General features: G+C 38.6%; 1 protein-coding gene across 3 annotated transcripts in view; it reads right to left on the bottom strand.

Moving 5' to 3' along the window:
• Nucleotides 1-12,417, bottom strand: part of AKAP10 (A-kinase anchoring protein 10) — a 98,155-nt gene that overhangs the window by 22,056 nt on the left and 63,682 nt on the right. For all 3 annotated transcript variants that reach the window (XR_010408682.1, XM_045889772.3, XM_064583213.1), the window contains exons 9-11: nt 10,189-10,333; nt 8,009-8,182; nt 1,499-1,608 (exon numbers count right to left, since the gene is read on the bottom strand). Coding sequence is in view for 2 of the 3 variants with exons in the window: in XM_045889772.3 (XP_045745728.1) it covers nt 1,499-1,608; nt 8,009-8,182; nt 10,189-10,333 (429 nt within the window). In the remaining variant the exon portion in view is untranslated. The remainder of the gene's footprint in view (nt 1-1,498; nt 1,609-8,008; nt 8,183-10,188; nt 10,334-12,417) is intronic.

The following is a 12,417-nucleotide window of genomic DNA, read 5'->3' as shown; positions in this document are numbered from 1 at the left end:
GATGCCTATGTATTATTTCATTCTGGGCACAGTGGGTCTTATTTTAGGGCTATTGTTCCTAGTAAGTCATCATTTCACATGTGGTTGCAATACACCAATGGATACAAATTTGTCTGCCTTGAGAAAAATTTCAGGAAGATGCCAAAACCATAAAGCTAAAACAAACACTGAAAACCATCTTTAAACATTATTTCTCTATTTCTGACCCATTTTCTACAGTATCTGTTAAAATATATTTATTTTACACACACAAAAAACTTACAGAAGTAAAACATTTTGCAACTGACAGACTGTCTTAAGTAAGGTTTTAAGTAAATGAACCAACCATTCCCTAATAAATATAATCTTTGGTAATTAAATCATGTAGGCTTACTGTCCACCATTTCCTAAAAGACGAGCTAAAGATTACAACACTGACTCAGCTGTAGTGTGCTTTTTGAAGACAATGTAGTCAAACAGCCCTTTATTTACTTCTGAGTGCTTTCCAGGATTCCTTGGTCTCCCAAGTATCACTGTTACTTTTTTCTAATTGATTTAAACATGTTGAAATCCCTTTTTCATGGTGATGCCAGGACTGCGGTTGGGGTAGGGTAATTAAGAATTTACACAGGTTTATGGGCTCATCAAGCCATCTTTAGTAAAGAGGAAGTGATTTTATGATTTGATCTGTGGTAAATGCTGGCAAGTGGCATATGCTATGAACTGATGTCTTTTTGTTACAGGATAAAATAAACACCCAATCCTTAAATACAAAGAAATAATTGTATTCCATTTTCAAGTATTAGTTATACAGTCTGTAATAAATGATGCTGGCATCTTTGTACTTTATTTTTATTTTTGATTTTAAGAGAGACTTTGAAATAGCTAACATATGAACCAAATGAAATATGGGAAGAGATATAGCCTAAAACATATCACATACATATGATACTCATCAACCTTGTCTAGTGTGGTGGAATGATGATGGTAATGATATTTATGGAGTGTTTACTAGATACCCGGCATGGTTTTGAATGCTTTTCATGTACCTCATTTAATCCCCTAAACAACCCAATGAAGTGGAGATGAAAACACCGAGACAGAGAAGTTAAGTAGTTTGCCAGTAAGTGGCTGAGCCAAGATTAAAACCGAGGAAGTTGCTCCCGAGCCTCCACTCTCAACTGTGGTCTACTGTATACTATATATAAAAGTGCTGGGTATGTAATAGATTAGAAACAATTTTTAAATTTTATTATTATTTTTTAAATCTTATTTATTTGAGAGAGAGAGAGCACAAGCAGGGGAGCGGCAGAATGAGAGGGAGCAGCAGACTCCCCACTGAGCAGGGAGCCTGATGTGGAACTCGATCCCAGAACCATGAGATCATAACCTGAGCTGAAAACAGATGCCCAACCGACTGAGCCACCCAGGCGTCCCCAATTTTTAAATTTTAAATAAAAACATAAAAGATGCAAAATTCGGTAGACTTGTAAAAATTCCAGACACTAGTTAAACTTACCCTGCGTATGTCCGCTGATACAAAGATTCTGGATCCAGACTCGCAGCATCCACAATTATCGCTTCATCAAAATTTTTCAGAATTTTAACACTGGCTTTTTTCATACTGGACTACAACAGAAATTGTAAAATTAACAGTATGTTATTCGGGAATCAAACAGTCCCAGGTTTGGATTATGACAGATTTTACAAAATCTTCAGTATTTGAAATACATGTAATTCTCACTCAACCCCATCATTATAGAGATGCTAAACAGCAACGATTCTGAAATGTAACCTCAATATACAACTACGGGAAGAAAGCACAGTATTACAATGTATAACATATGCATTTAATGCCAAATCTGTTTCTTTATGATCTAAGTTCCAACAAATGTGCTATCTTCACAGGCATTACATTCCCAAGTGTGCAAGATTCGCATCCACCCAGACATATATAGCTTAGCTACCTTTTACAAATAAACATGAATACTTTTGATTTTCAGTGAGGCTATGCGACAATGGAGAAGCTAAAGAAATCTTTCTAAAATGACCAGCTAGATGAGTGTAGTAAGTTCCCCTCCAGCATGTCATCTCCCACTCCTCATCCCACAAAAAAAGCAAATCAGAATTGGTATTTCTATGAAATACCAGAGCCACGGGTTTTCCCAGATATTCCACCTCTAAAAACTCAATTACAGACAGACTCAGTTCCACAAAATGACTAATAAACAAGATTATTATTCACTGTAGCATTGTTTAAAATAACAAAAGATGGGAACGTCCTTAATATCCATGACTAAGGGGCGCCTGGGTGGCTCAGCTGGTTAAGCGACTGCCTTCGGCTCAGGTCATGATCCTGGAGTCCCGGGATCGAGTTCCGCATTGGGCTCCCTGCTCGGCAGGGAGTCTGCTTCTCCCTCTGACCCTCCCCCCTCTCATGTGCTCTCTTTCTCATTCTCTCTCTCTAATAAACAAATAAAATCTTTAAAAAAAAAAAAATCCATGACTAAGGTATAGGTTAAATTAATAAAATAAAAACTGAATAGACACTTATAGAACACACTCTACAGTGGGGGGTGGGGGGGAGGGGTTCTCTTTATGTGCCAGGAAGGGTAGATAATTAAAAAGAAAGAGGTAGGGGCGCCTGGGTGGCTCAGTCGTTAAGCATCTGCCTTCGGCTCAGGTCATGATCCCAGGGTCCTGGGATCGAGTTCCACGTCGGGCTCCCTGCTCGGCAGGAAGCCTGCTTCTCCCTCTCCCACTCCCCCTGCTTGTGTTCCCTCTGTCGCTGTGTCTCTCTGTCAAATAAATAAATAAAATCTTAAAAAAAAAAAAAAAAAGAAGAAAGAGGCACCAAAATAAAGAAGAGAGAACACTTCTTTGAGGCCACTGTTAACTCAGATACCAAAACTGGACATCATAAGAAAAGAAAACTAAAGGTCAATCTCTTGTGAGTATAGATCCTAATAAAATACCAGCAAACAAGTCTAGCAATATATAAAAATATATATCATGATCAAGTGAGATTTATCCCAGAAATGCAAGGTTGGTTTAACATCTGATAATGGGGCGCCTGGGTGGCTCAGTTGGTTAAGTGACTGCCTTGGGCTCAGGTCATGATCCTGGAGTCCCGGGATCGAGTCCTGCATCGGGCTCCCTGCTCGGCAGGGAGTCTGCTTCTCCCTCTGACCCTCCCCCCTCTCATGTGCTCTCTCTCTCTCTCTCTCACTCTCTCAAATAAATGAATAATCAAATAATGTAGTACAACCGTATCAAAAAGTAAACACCAAAACCCACATGACCATCTCAATTAATACAGAAAGAACATTTGACAAAATCCAACACCCTTTCCTGATCAAAAAAAAAAAAAAAAAAATCCAACAAATTAGAAATAGAGGGAAATTTCCTCAACTTGATAAAAAGCATTTATGAAAAACCCATACCTAACATTATATTAAAAGATGAAAAACTGAAAACTTTCCTCATGAGGTCAGGAATAAAACAAAGATGCCCACTTTCATCACTTCCATTCAACAATGTACTGCAAGTTTAAGCCACGGCAATTAGGCAAGACAAGGAAATAAAAGGTACATTCAATGTAGACAGGTAGAAAGAAAACTATTTCTATTAACCGATGACACAATCTCATATATAGAAAATCCTAAAGAATCTGTAAGAAAGGAGCGCCTGGGTGGCTCAGTTGGTTAAGCTTCTGCCTTTGGCTCAGGTCATGGTCCCAGGGTCCTGGGATTGGGTCCTGCATCGGGCTCCCTGCTCAGCGGGGAAGTCTGCTTCTCCCACTGCCTCTTCCCCTTGGCTTGTGCTCTCTCTCTCATTCACTCTCTTTCTCTCAAATAAATTAAAAAAAAAAAAAAAAAAAGTATCCAAAAGAAAACTATTAGAGTTAACAAAAGAATTTAGTAAAGTTACAAGGTACAAGATCAACACAAAAAGTTTATTTCCATGCATTACCAATGAATAAGAAAATGAAATTAAGAAAATAATTTTATTTATAATAACATCAAAAAGAATATTCAGGACAAAAATGACGCCAGGACATATAAGACTTGTACACTGTAACCTACAAAACAGTGATGAAAGAAATTAAAGACAGCTTAAATAATGGGATGACATCCCATGTTCAGGCTGGAAAAAGACTTAATATTGTTAAAATGGCAATACATCCCAAAGGAATCTACAGATTCAATGTAAACCCAATCCTAGAATTCTTATGGAATTGCAAGGGACCCAGAGTAGCCAAAATAATCTTACAAATTGAAAAACACAAAGTTGGAGGACACACAGTTCCTGATTTCAAAACTTGCAAAGCTGTAGTAATCAAAACAATGTAGTATTGGCATAAGATACACGTAGATCAACATAGAACTGAGTGTCCAGAAATAAACCGGTGTATCTAAGGGCAAATGATTTTTGACAAAGATGCCAAGATCATTCAATTTACGTAAAAGAATAGTTTTGTCAATAAATGGTCCTGGGACAACTAGATATCCACATGCAAAAAATAAAGTTGGCCCTTATCTCATACAACATGCAAAACTAACTCAAAATGGATCAAAGGCCTAAAATTCTTAGAAGAAAACAGGTGGGCATGGGGAGTGACTGCTTAATGTTCCATTTGCGAGGTTTCCATTTGGGGTGATGAAAAAGTCTGGAACCAGTTAGTGGTAATGGTTGCACAACACTGTGAATATACTAAATGTCACTGAATTAGACACTTATCACAGCTAACTTTATGTTAGGTGAATTTTACCACAATTATAAAAAATTGTATTTCTATACGTTTACAATGAAAATATGAGCGTAAGAAAAAAATTCCATTTATAATAGTATAAAAAAGAATAAAATACTTAGAACAAACTTAAGAAATACATAACTGATACTTGAAAACTACAAAATGTTATTGGAAGAAATTAAAGAAGATCTGAATAAATGAAAGGCATCAACTATGTTCATGGGTCAGAATATTTAATATTGTTAAGATGGCAATTCATCCCAAATTGATCTATGGAACCAATGCACTCCCTATCAGAATCCTGGCTGGAGTCTTCATAGAAGTTGACAAACTGATCCTTAAATGCATTTGAAAACTCTAGGGACCTCGAATAGTCAAAACAATCTTGAAAAAGAAGAACTAAGTTGGAAGACTCTCCCTTCCTTCCTGATTTCAAAACTTGTTACCCAAGCAAAGGTAACTAAGACAGAGTTAAACAGTTATCATTTTGGCTAATAATTCTAATTCTAGGTATATACACAAGAGAAATGAAAACCTATATCCACACAAAAACTTGTACAGCAGCATTATTCATAATAACCAAAAGAGAGAAACAACCCAAATGTCCATCAACTGATGGATTAACAAAATGTGGTGTGTACAATGGAATATTATTTGGCCATAAAAAAGAATAAAGTTGTGGGGTGCCTGGGTCACTCAGTCAGTTGAGCGTTGGACTCTTTTTTTTTTTTTTAGATACAGTGAGAGAGGGAACACAAGCAGGGGGAGTGGGAGAGAAAGAAGCAGGCTTCCAGCGGAGGAAGGAGCTCGAGGTGGGGCTTGATGCCTGGATCCTGGGATCATGACCCAAGCCGAAGGCAGATGCTTAACGACTGAGCCACCCAGGTACTCCCTGAGCGTCAGACTCTTGATTTTGGCTCAGGTCATGATCTCAGGATCCTGGGACCGGGCCTAGCGTCAAGCTCCCTGCTCAGCAGGGAGTCTGCTTCTCCCTCTCCCTCTGCCCCACCCCTGGCTCATGCTGTCTCTCTCTCTAAAATAAATATATTTTTTTTAAACCAACAACAAAAACAAACAAAAAAAGGAATAAAGTTCTGATACATGCTACACATGGATGAACCTTGAAAATAGCATGCTAAGTGAAAGCCTGTCTCGAAACCACACATCATATGGTTCCAATTATATGAAATGTCCAGAATAGGCAAATCTATAGACAGAAAATAGATTGGTAGTAGCCTAGGGCTGGAAGAATTGGAAGATTTGGACACAGGTTAGTTAATTAGTTAAAGGACACAGGGTTTCTTTCTTAGGTGAAAAACTTTTTAAATTGGCTGTGGTGACAGTTAAGGAACTCTATGAATATACTAAAACCACTAAATTATACAACATAAATGGGGGAATTGTATGGTATGTGAATTGTATCTCAATAAAGCTGTACCAAAAAAAGAAAGAAAGAAAAAAGAGCATATACAGAATGATTTCAATTATATAACTATTCTGAATAGGTAATACTAACCTATACCATCAAAAGTCAGGATAGTAGCTATCCTGGCAGGGAGGACAGTGACTAGAAGAGGGCACAAGAGGGTTTATGACATACTGGTAATGTTGTGTTTTTTGATCTGAATGTTACACAGATCAAGTCTGTTTATGAAAATTCTTCAAGCTACATATGATATATTGAGTTTTCCGTATATATATTAAACTTCAACCGAAAATGTAAAAATATGTTTTAAGGTCAGCACCTAGACCTTTTATTTATTTATTTTTTTTTAAGATTTTATTTATTTGAGAGAGAGACAATGAGAGACAGAGAGCATGAGAGGGAGGAGGGTCAGAGGGAGAAGCAGACTCCCTGCTAAGCAGGGAGCCTGATGTGGGACTCGATCCCGGGACTCCAGGATCATGACCTGAGCCAAAGGCAGTCGCTTAACCAACTGAGCCACCCAGGCGCCCCATCACCTAGACCTTTTAAGTGCTTAAATAACAACAAAACATTCTAGCCTATATCAAAAAACAAAATGGCAACCGCTTTCAGCAGGTCATTTGCCACATAAGCTAAATAGGAGGAAAACGTACTGAGGAGAGCCTTGTTAATGGTAATAAATAGTACTGTCGTATAAATTAAGAAAATTTATCCAAGGCCCTGTGTCAAAAAATCTGAAGTATTATTTATGTGTCAACAGTGTGATGAGAAAATAATTATGCTACATTATGGTAGCAGGGAGCCCAATGGGGGACTTGATCCCAGGACCCCGGGACCATGACCCGAGCCGAAGGCAGGCGCTTAACAACTGAGCCACCCAGGCGCCCCAAAATTAGTTAACTTAATACCTTCCTAGATCTCTTCTCTCGGGGACAACCCATTTAAATGACCCAATTTGGGGGAGAATCAGATAAGGTTTGATACATGAAAGCACTCCAAAAAACCAAGTAAGATTAAGGAAATATACAATGGCACTACAGTTCAAAATGAAACCAAAAACTCTTTGGTGAAATACAATATTAAGAAAGAATTGTTTTTTTTTAAAGATTTTATTTATTTATTTGACAGAGAGACACAGCGAGAGAGGAAGCACAAGCAGGGGGAGTGGGAGAGGGAGAAGCAGGCTTCCCACTGAGCAGGGAGCTCGATGAGGGGCTCGATCCCAGGACCCTGGGATCATGACCTGAGCCAAAGGCAGACGCTTAACGACTGAGCCACCCAGGCGCCCCAAGAAAGAATTGTTAAGAATTAACAATTAACAAGAGCATCCGACTCTGGGTTTCAGCTCAGGTCATGACCTCAGGGAAGTGAGATCAAGCCTGCTGCCCTCGGTGTGGAGTCTGCTTGCGGTTCTCTCTCCCTCTCTGTCTCACTCTGTCCCTCCCACTCATGTTCAGGCGGTCTTTCTCTCTCTCTAAAATAAAGAAATAAATCTTAAAAAAAAAAAAAAATTATTCTATAAAAAAGCATCCCAAATGTATTTACTAAAATTTCCCAAATAATTACACAAAGAGCTCTTCAGAGGCTATAAATGCATGTGGCATAATTGATGACTGATACCAGCAGCTGGAGTGTGAGGCAGAAAAATGGCCTGAAACAGCACAATACCTTACAATATAATATACTGTTCACTACAGATATTCTTATTAAAACATATAGTAACTAGGCTAATTGTATTTTCTTCTTTGTTTCTTCTACAACAAAAACTCCAAACAGAATCTGCTATTGGTATTTGAAGGACATGATCTGTAACCCTTTCTTCCAATTGGCAGAGGCTAACCGATTAATACCTGAGCAGCCGAGCTGTCGGAACCACCTGGGTGAGAGTCATCAGGAGGGCCGACAGAGCCATGAGCAGTCAGTGAAACAGTTCCTCCCAGAAACTCATCTCCTCGAACCGAATGGATGAGATCATTCAAATACTTATAATAAAGATTGCTGGACAAGAAGCCAGGCAAAAAGACCTGAAAGAGAGGACAAGCATTATTTTAAAGGTGAGATCAAATACAATTAAAACTTTATTTGAAAACAAAATTTTATGCACAATTCTACCAGCTAGCACAAATGATTTTGCTTTTCCTTGTTATACTCCAAGTATTACCCCTTCGTGTACAGTTCACGTTGTGACTAAAATTATGAGTACAATTTATAGGTGTGTGTCCCCCCCCACCAATGCCTGCCATAAAACTATTACATAGACTTGATATTCAGACTTCTTAGTGACCAGAAAACATGCAGGGAGTGAATCTAATCTGAAATTAGATTTTTCTGGTTATAAATATTAAAGTCTTTGTGCATATATTAATTTTTTTTTACTTTGAACTGATTTCCTTAAGATAAATTACCAGGTGTGTGATTATTCAGTTAAACGGTGTGAACGTTTTAGCTTTGATATATATGGCCAATTTACTCTTCAGAAGGATGTTGTCAAATTTGTATCATTCGCAGTATACTAAGGTCTCTGTTTTGACACAGGCTTTCCAACACCTGAGTGTGTTTTTCCAAATCATTAAGTAAGTGCCTAAAGGGGCGCCTGGGTGGCTCAGTTGGTTAAGTGACTGCCTTCGGCTCAGGTCATGATCCTGGAGTCCCGGCATCAAGTCCCGCATCGGGCTCCCTGCTTGGCAGGGAGTCTGCTTCTCCCTCTGATCCTCTCCTCTGTCATGCTCTCTTTCTCTCTCATTCTCTCTCTCAATAAAATCTTTTTTAAAAAGTGCCTAATGATATATGGATGTTTTTATTTCCATTTAAAAATTATTAATGATGCCGAATAAGTTCCCATGTTTGTTACCGGCATTTCCTATTACCAACTTTTACTTCACAGCAGTTAACACATGACTGTAACTAGTATGTGTTAAACATGTGCCTTCTTTACAGACAGAGCTCCAGGAAGGCAGGAACCACATTTCTCCTGATTACCACTAAAACACCAATACCTAGCACAGAAATTCTCTACTGATCATCCATGTCTTTTTCTCATTCATCTACTCGATATATTAAAATTAGTGTTAAGTTCTTTACATATACACATTTTATAAGAAAAGAAATATTAACACTGTTTTTCTCTGTATTTTCATTTTCTTTTTTATCCAGCAAGTTTACATTCTTTATATGATACAGATTTGGAACTTTACCTAATTTAAGATCAGAAAGATTTTAATTTTAATCATGAAGAACTCTTTATCCCTGGGCAATAGCTGATACTCTATTCAGCTTACCATGAGCTTTTTTTAATGACTTGATTTTTATATGTAACTCTTCCATGTTCCTGAAATTCAGTTCTCATGTGGGGTATTATTTAACAGTGCTTACTTAACCCTTTTCCACCTAGAAACACAGGATATATATAAACGACATAAACTCATGACTTATCCTGCGCTCTGTGCAATTCCTGGTAAAATCTGCTCTAGTTCATTAGAAGAATAAATCATTCACAAATTCTAACACATTATTATTAATAAGCTATTAGTGATACCCCAGAAGTTACGATACACAAAACTAGTGTTCTAACCCCATTGATAGATATTGATGAAATGTTTGGATCATTTTAAGCTAACTTTGCCCAATACTGCTATCTAATTATTTTTGAAAATTTAATAATAACAGTGGTAATAACTGCCGTTAAAATTTTTTAATGCTTACTATGTGCTGGATGCAATGCTGATCATAAGAACTTTATACATCTTACCTCATTTTTATCTTTAAAATAACTTTTAGGTAAGTATCCATATTATCTCCATTTTACAGATGTGGAAAATGGCATTAAAGAATTTCAGTAGGTGCCTGAGGTCATTCAGCCTATAAAGGCTAAATTAATACATACCAAGTCAGACTCAAAGCCTCTGCTCTTAATCACTATGCTCCATTGCTTCAATTTTCCAGTTTTGTTACATTTGTTTTTCTCCCGTGTTTTCTGGGTTTCACCAGTAAAAACTTCTTGCAGTTTAATATTTTTGAAGTTCTTGGTTACCTTCTCCATGGTCGTCCAGGCCTGACGTAATGGAGTTGTGAAACAGTTAGGGAGTGGCCCACCTTCCCTGCAGATATTGGATTCAATTTCTAATCGCACAACATCATCAAATCCAAGAGGATGTGTGGCTTGGAGGGAGAAGTACCTATGGTAACAAGACAGCCCAAGTCAAACCAAACCTCCTAGCCTGTATAAGCAACTTTGGCACCTACTCTTCTACGAGGCTACTTGATTCAGCCTGCAGATCTAGGACTTGAGAGCCGGCTCCTAGAGGCCATGCTGCAACCTTTATTCCCACAGCCCCAAAGGTATCTGAGTCAACTTGCTACCTTCCTATCTCCTTCCATCTTCCTTAGTTCTTAAGATTGCTGAGGGTCAGGCTACAACTGAGACAAATCAATCAATCACACATTTTTTTTTTTTAAAGATTTTATTTATTTATTTGATAGAGAGAGAGAGCGAGAGCAGGAACACAAGCAGGGGGAGTGGGAGATGGAGAAGCAGACTTCCCGCGGAGCAGGGAGCCTGATGTGGGGCTCGATCCCAGGACCCTGGGATCATGACCTGAGCCGAAGGCAGACACTTAACGAATGAGCCACCCAGGCGCCCCAATCAATCACACATATTTAATGGGCACCTATTCTCTGTTCAGCACTTGCGAAACAGAAATGGACTTAAAAGAGGGTAAGACACAGTTCTTTCTCCTGGAAAGGGAGCAGAAAAGATCCCTGTATCAGACACAATGAGAACACACCGCTGTAACTATGGGGCATAGGTAATATTGATGCAGGAACTGAAACCACAATAGCACCGAGGGTGAAGCAGATGGATTTCATGTATTTGGACAGAATAATAGGACTTGGTGAAGACTGGATGTAGAAAGGAAAAGGAGTAATCAATGCTACCTCAAAGATTTCTAACTTCATAAGCTATAATGCAAAACTAGTGGTTTGGCAAGCTGATTATAAAGTGGATACCAAAAAAAGGAAGATTAAGAGCAGAAAATCTATGTATGTTCTCTTCCAAGCATTCTAGGGACTTCTAAATCTTGTCTATGATACAAATACAGAAAGACTGATTAGGTATGACTGTGATGATACATACATAACATACATAAGATATAAAAACAAACAGGGATGGGGGGGCCTGGGTGGCTCAGTCGGTTGAGCGTCCAACTCTTGATTTCAGCTCAGGTCCTGATCTCAGGGTCGTGGGATGGAACCCTGTGTTGGGCTCCGTGTTCAGCGGGGAATCTGCTTGAGATCCTCGATTCTCTCCCTCTCCCTCTCCCTCTGCCCCTCCCCTGCCTCATGTGCTCATTCTCTCTCAAATAAATAAATAAATCTTTTAAAAAAAACTCAAAACTGGCATCGGTGAAGTCAAATTTGGCACAGTGAACTTGACAAAATAACAGTGCCAGTGGGATGCTATACAGTGATCTTCATCTTAAAAATGGCTCCCAATGCGAAAATGGGATCCAGTGAGACAACAGGGTCTCTGCTCTGTGTGGCAACTGAGCTCCAGCCAGGACCTTACTACCAGTGCCACTCTTCTGTTCTAGCATTAAAATAAAAAAATTATTTTTCTGTTATTAGACTTTTCTTAACAAATAGTCTCCCATCTTGTAACAAATAAGTTGGTAAATACTCCTCCATGATTGGAATTTTGGGGCACCCCAGACCAAATTTCTAAATGTAAACACTTGCTATTTCAACATCCATGTAACAATGTTTCTTATATAATATTTTCCACAAATACATTATACTAAAATAAACACTGGGCAAACATTAAGAATTGCATTCCAGCTCAAGTTCTGCCACTAACTTGCCCCGTGACTTTGAGAGAAAGGGTCTTTGTTTTCTGTTCTGCAAAATGGGAAAATCAGACTAGATCCTGAATCTGGCTACCCATCAGCATCATTTGGGGTATCTTCTAAAAATAAAGATTCCTGGGTCATGCCTCAAATGTGCTGAATCAGAATCTCTTAGAGCGGAGGGCTGGAAACCTATTTTTAACAAGCTCCCAGCTGGTTCTTACGCAGACAGCCCAGCACGGACCTGCAGAGCAATGCTCAGGAACCACTGACCCAGATGCACTCAGCTCTCTTGCAACCCTAACTAACATCCTAAGAATTTTCCTCTACTGTCAAGTTATCTTCTCAGTGGTTGCTTGTGGATACAAATTGCACATTACTTTTCTTTACAGAATAAGAAAAATTAAATGAAAATT

This window comes from Mirounga angustirostris, unplaced genomic scaffold (genome assembly GCF_029215605.1).
Source record: "Mirounga angustirostris isolate CCGP_5_RB_7025 unplaced genomic scaffold, mMirAng1.0.hap1 SCAF_17, whole genome shotgun sequence".
NCBI lineage: Eukaryota > Metazoa > Chordata > Mammalia > Carnivora > Phocidae > Mirounga > Mirounga angustirostris.
The sequence above is the reverse complement of the archived record's forward strand: the minus strand, read 5'-3'. Positions and strand labels throughout refer to the sequence as shown.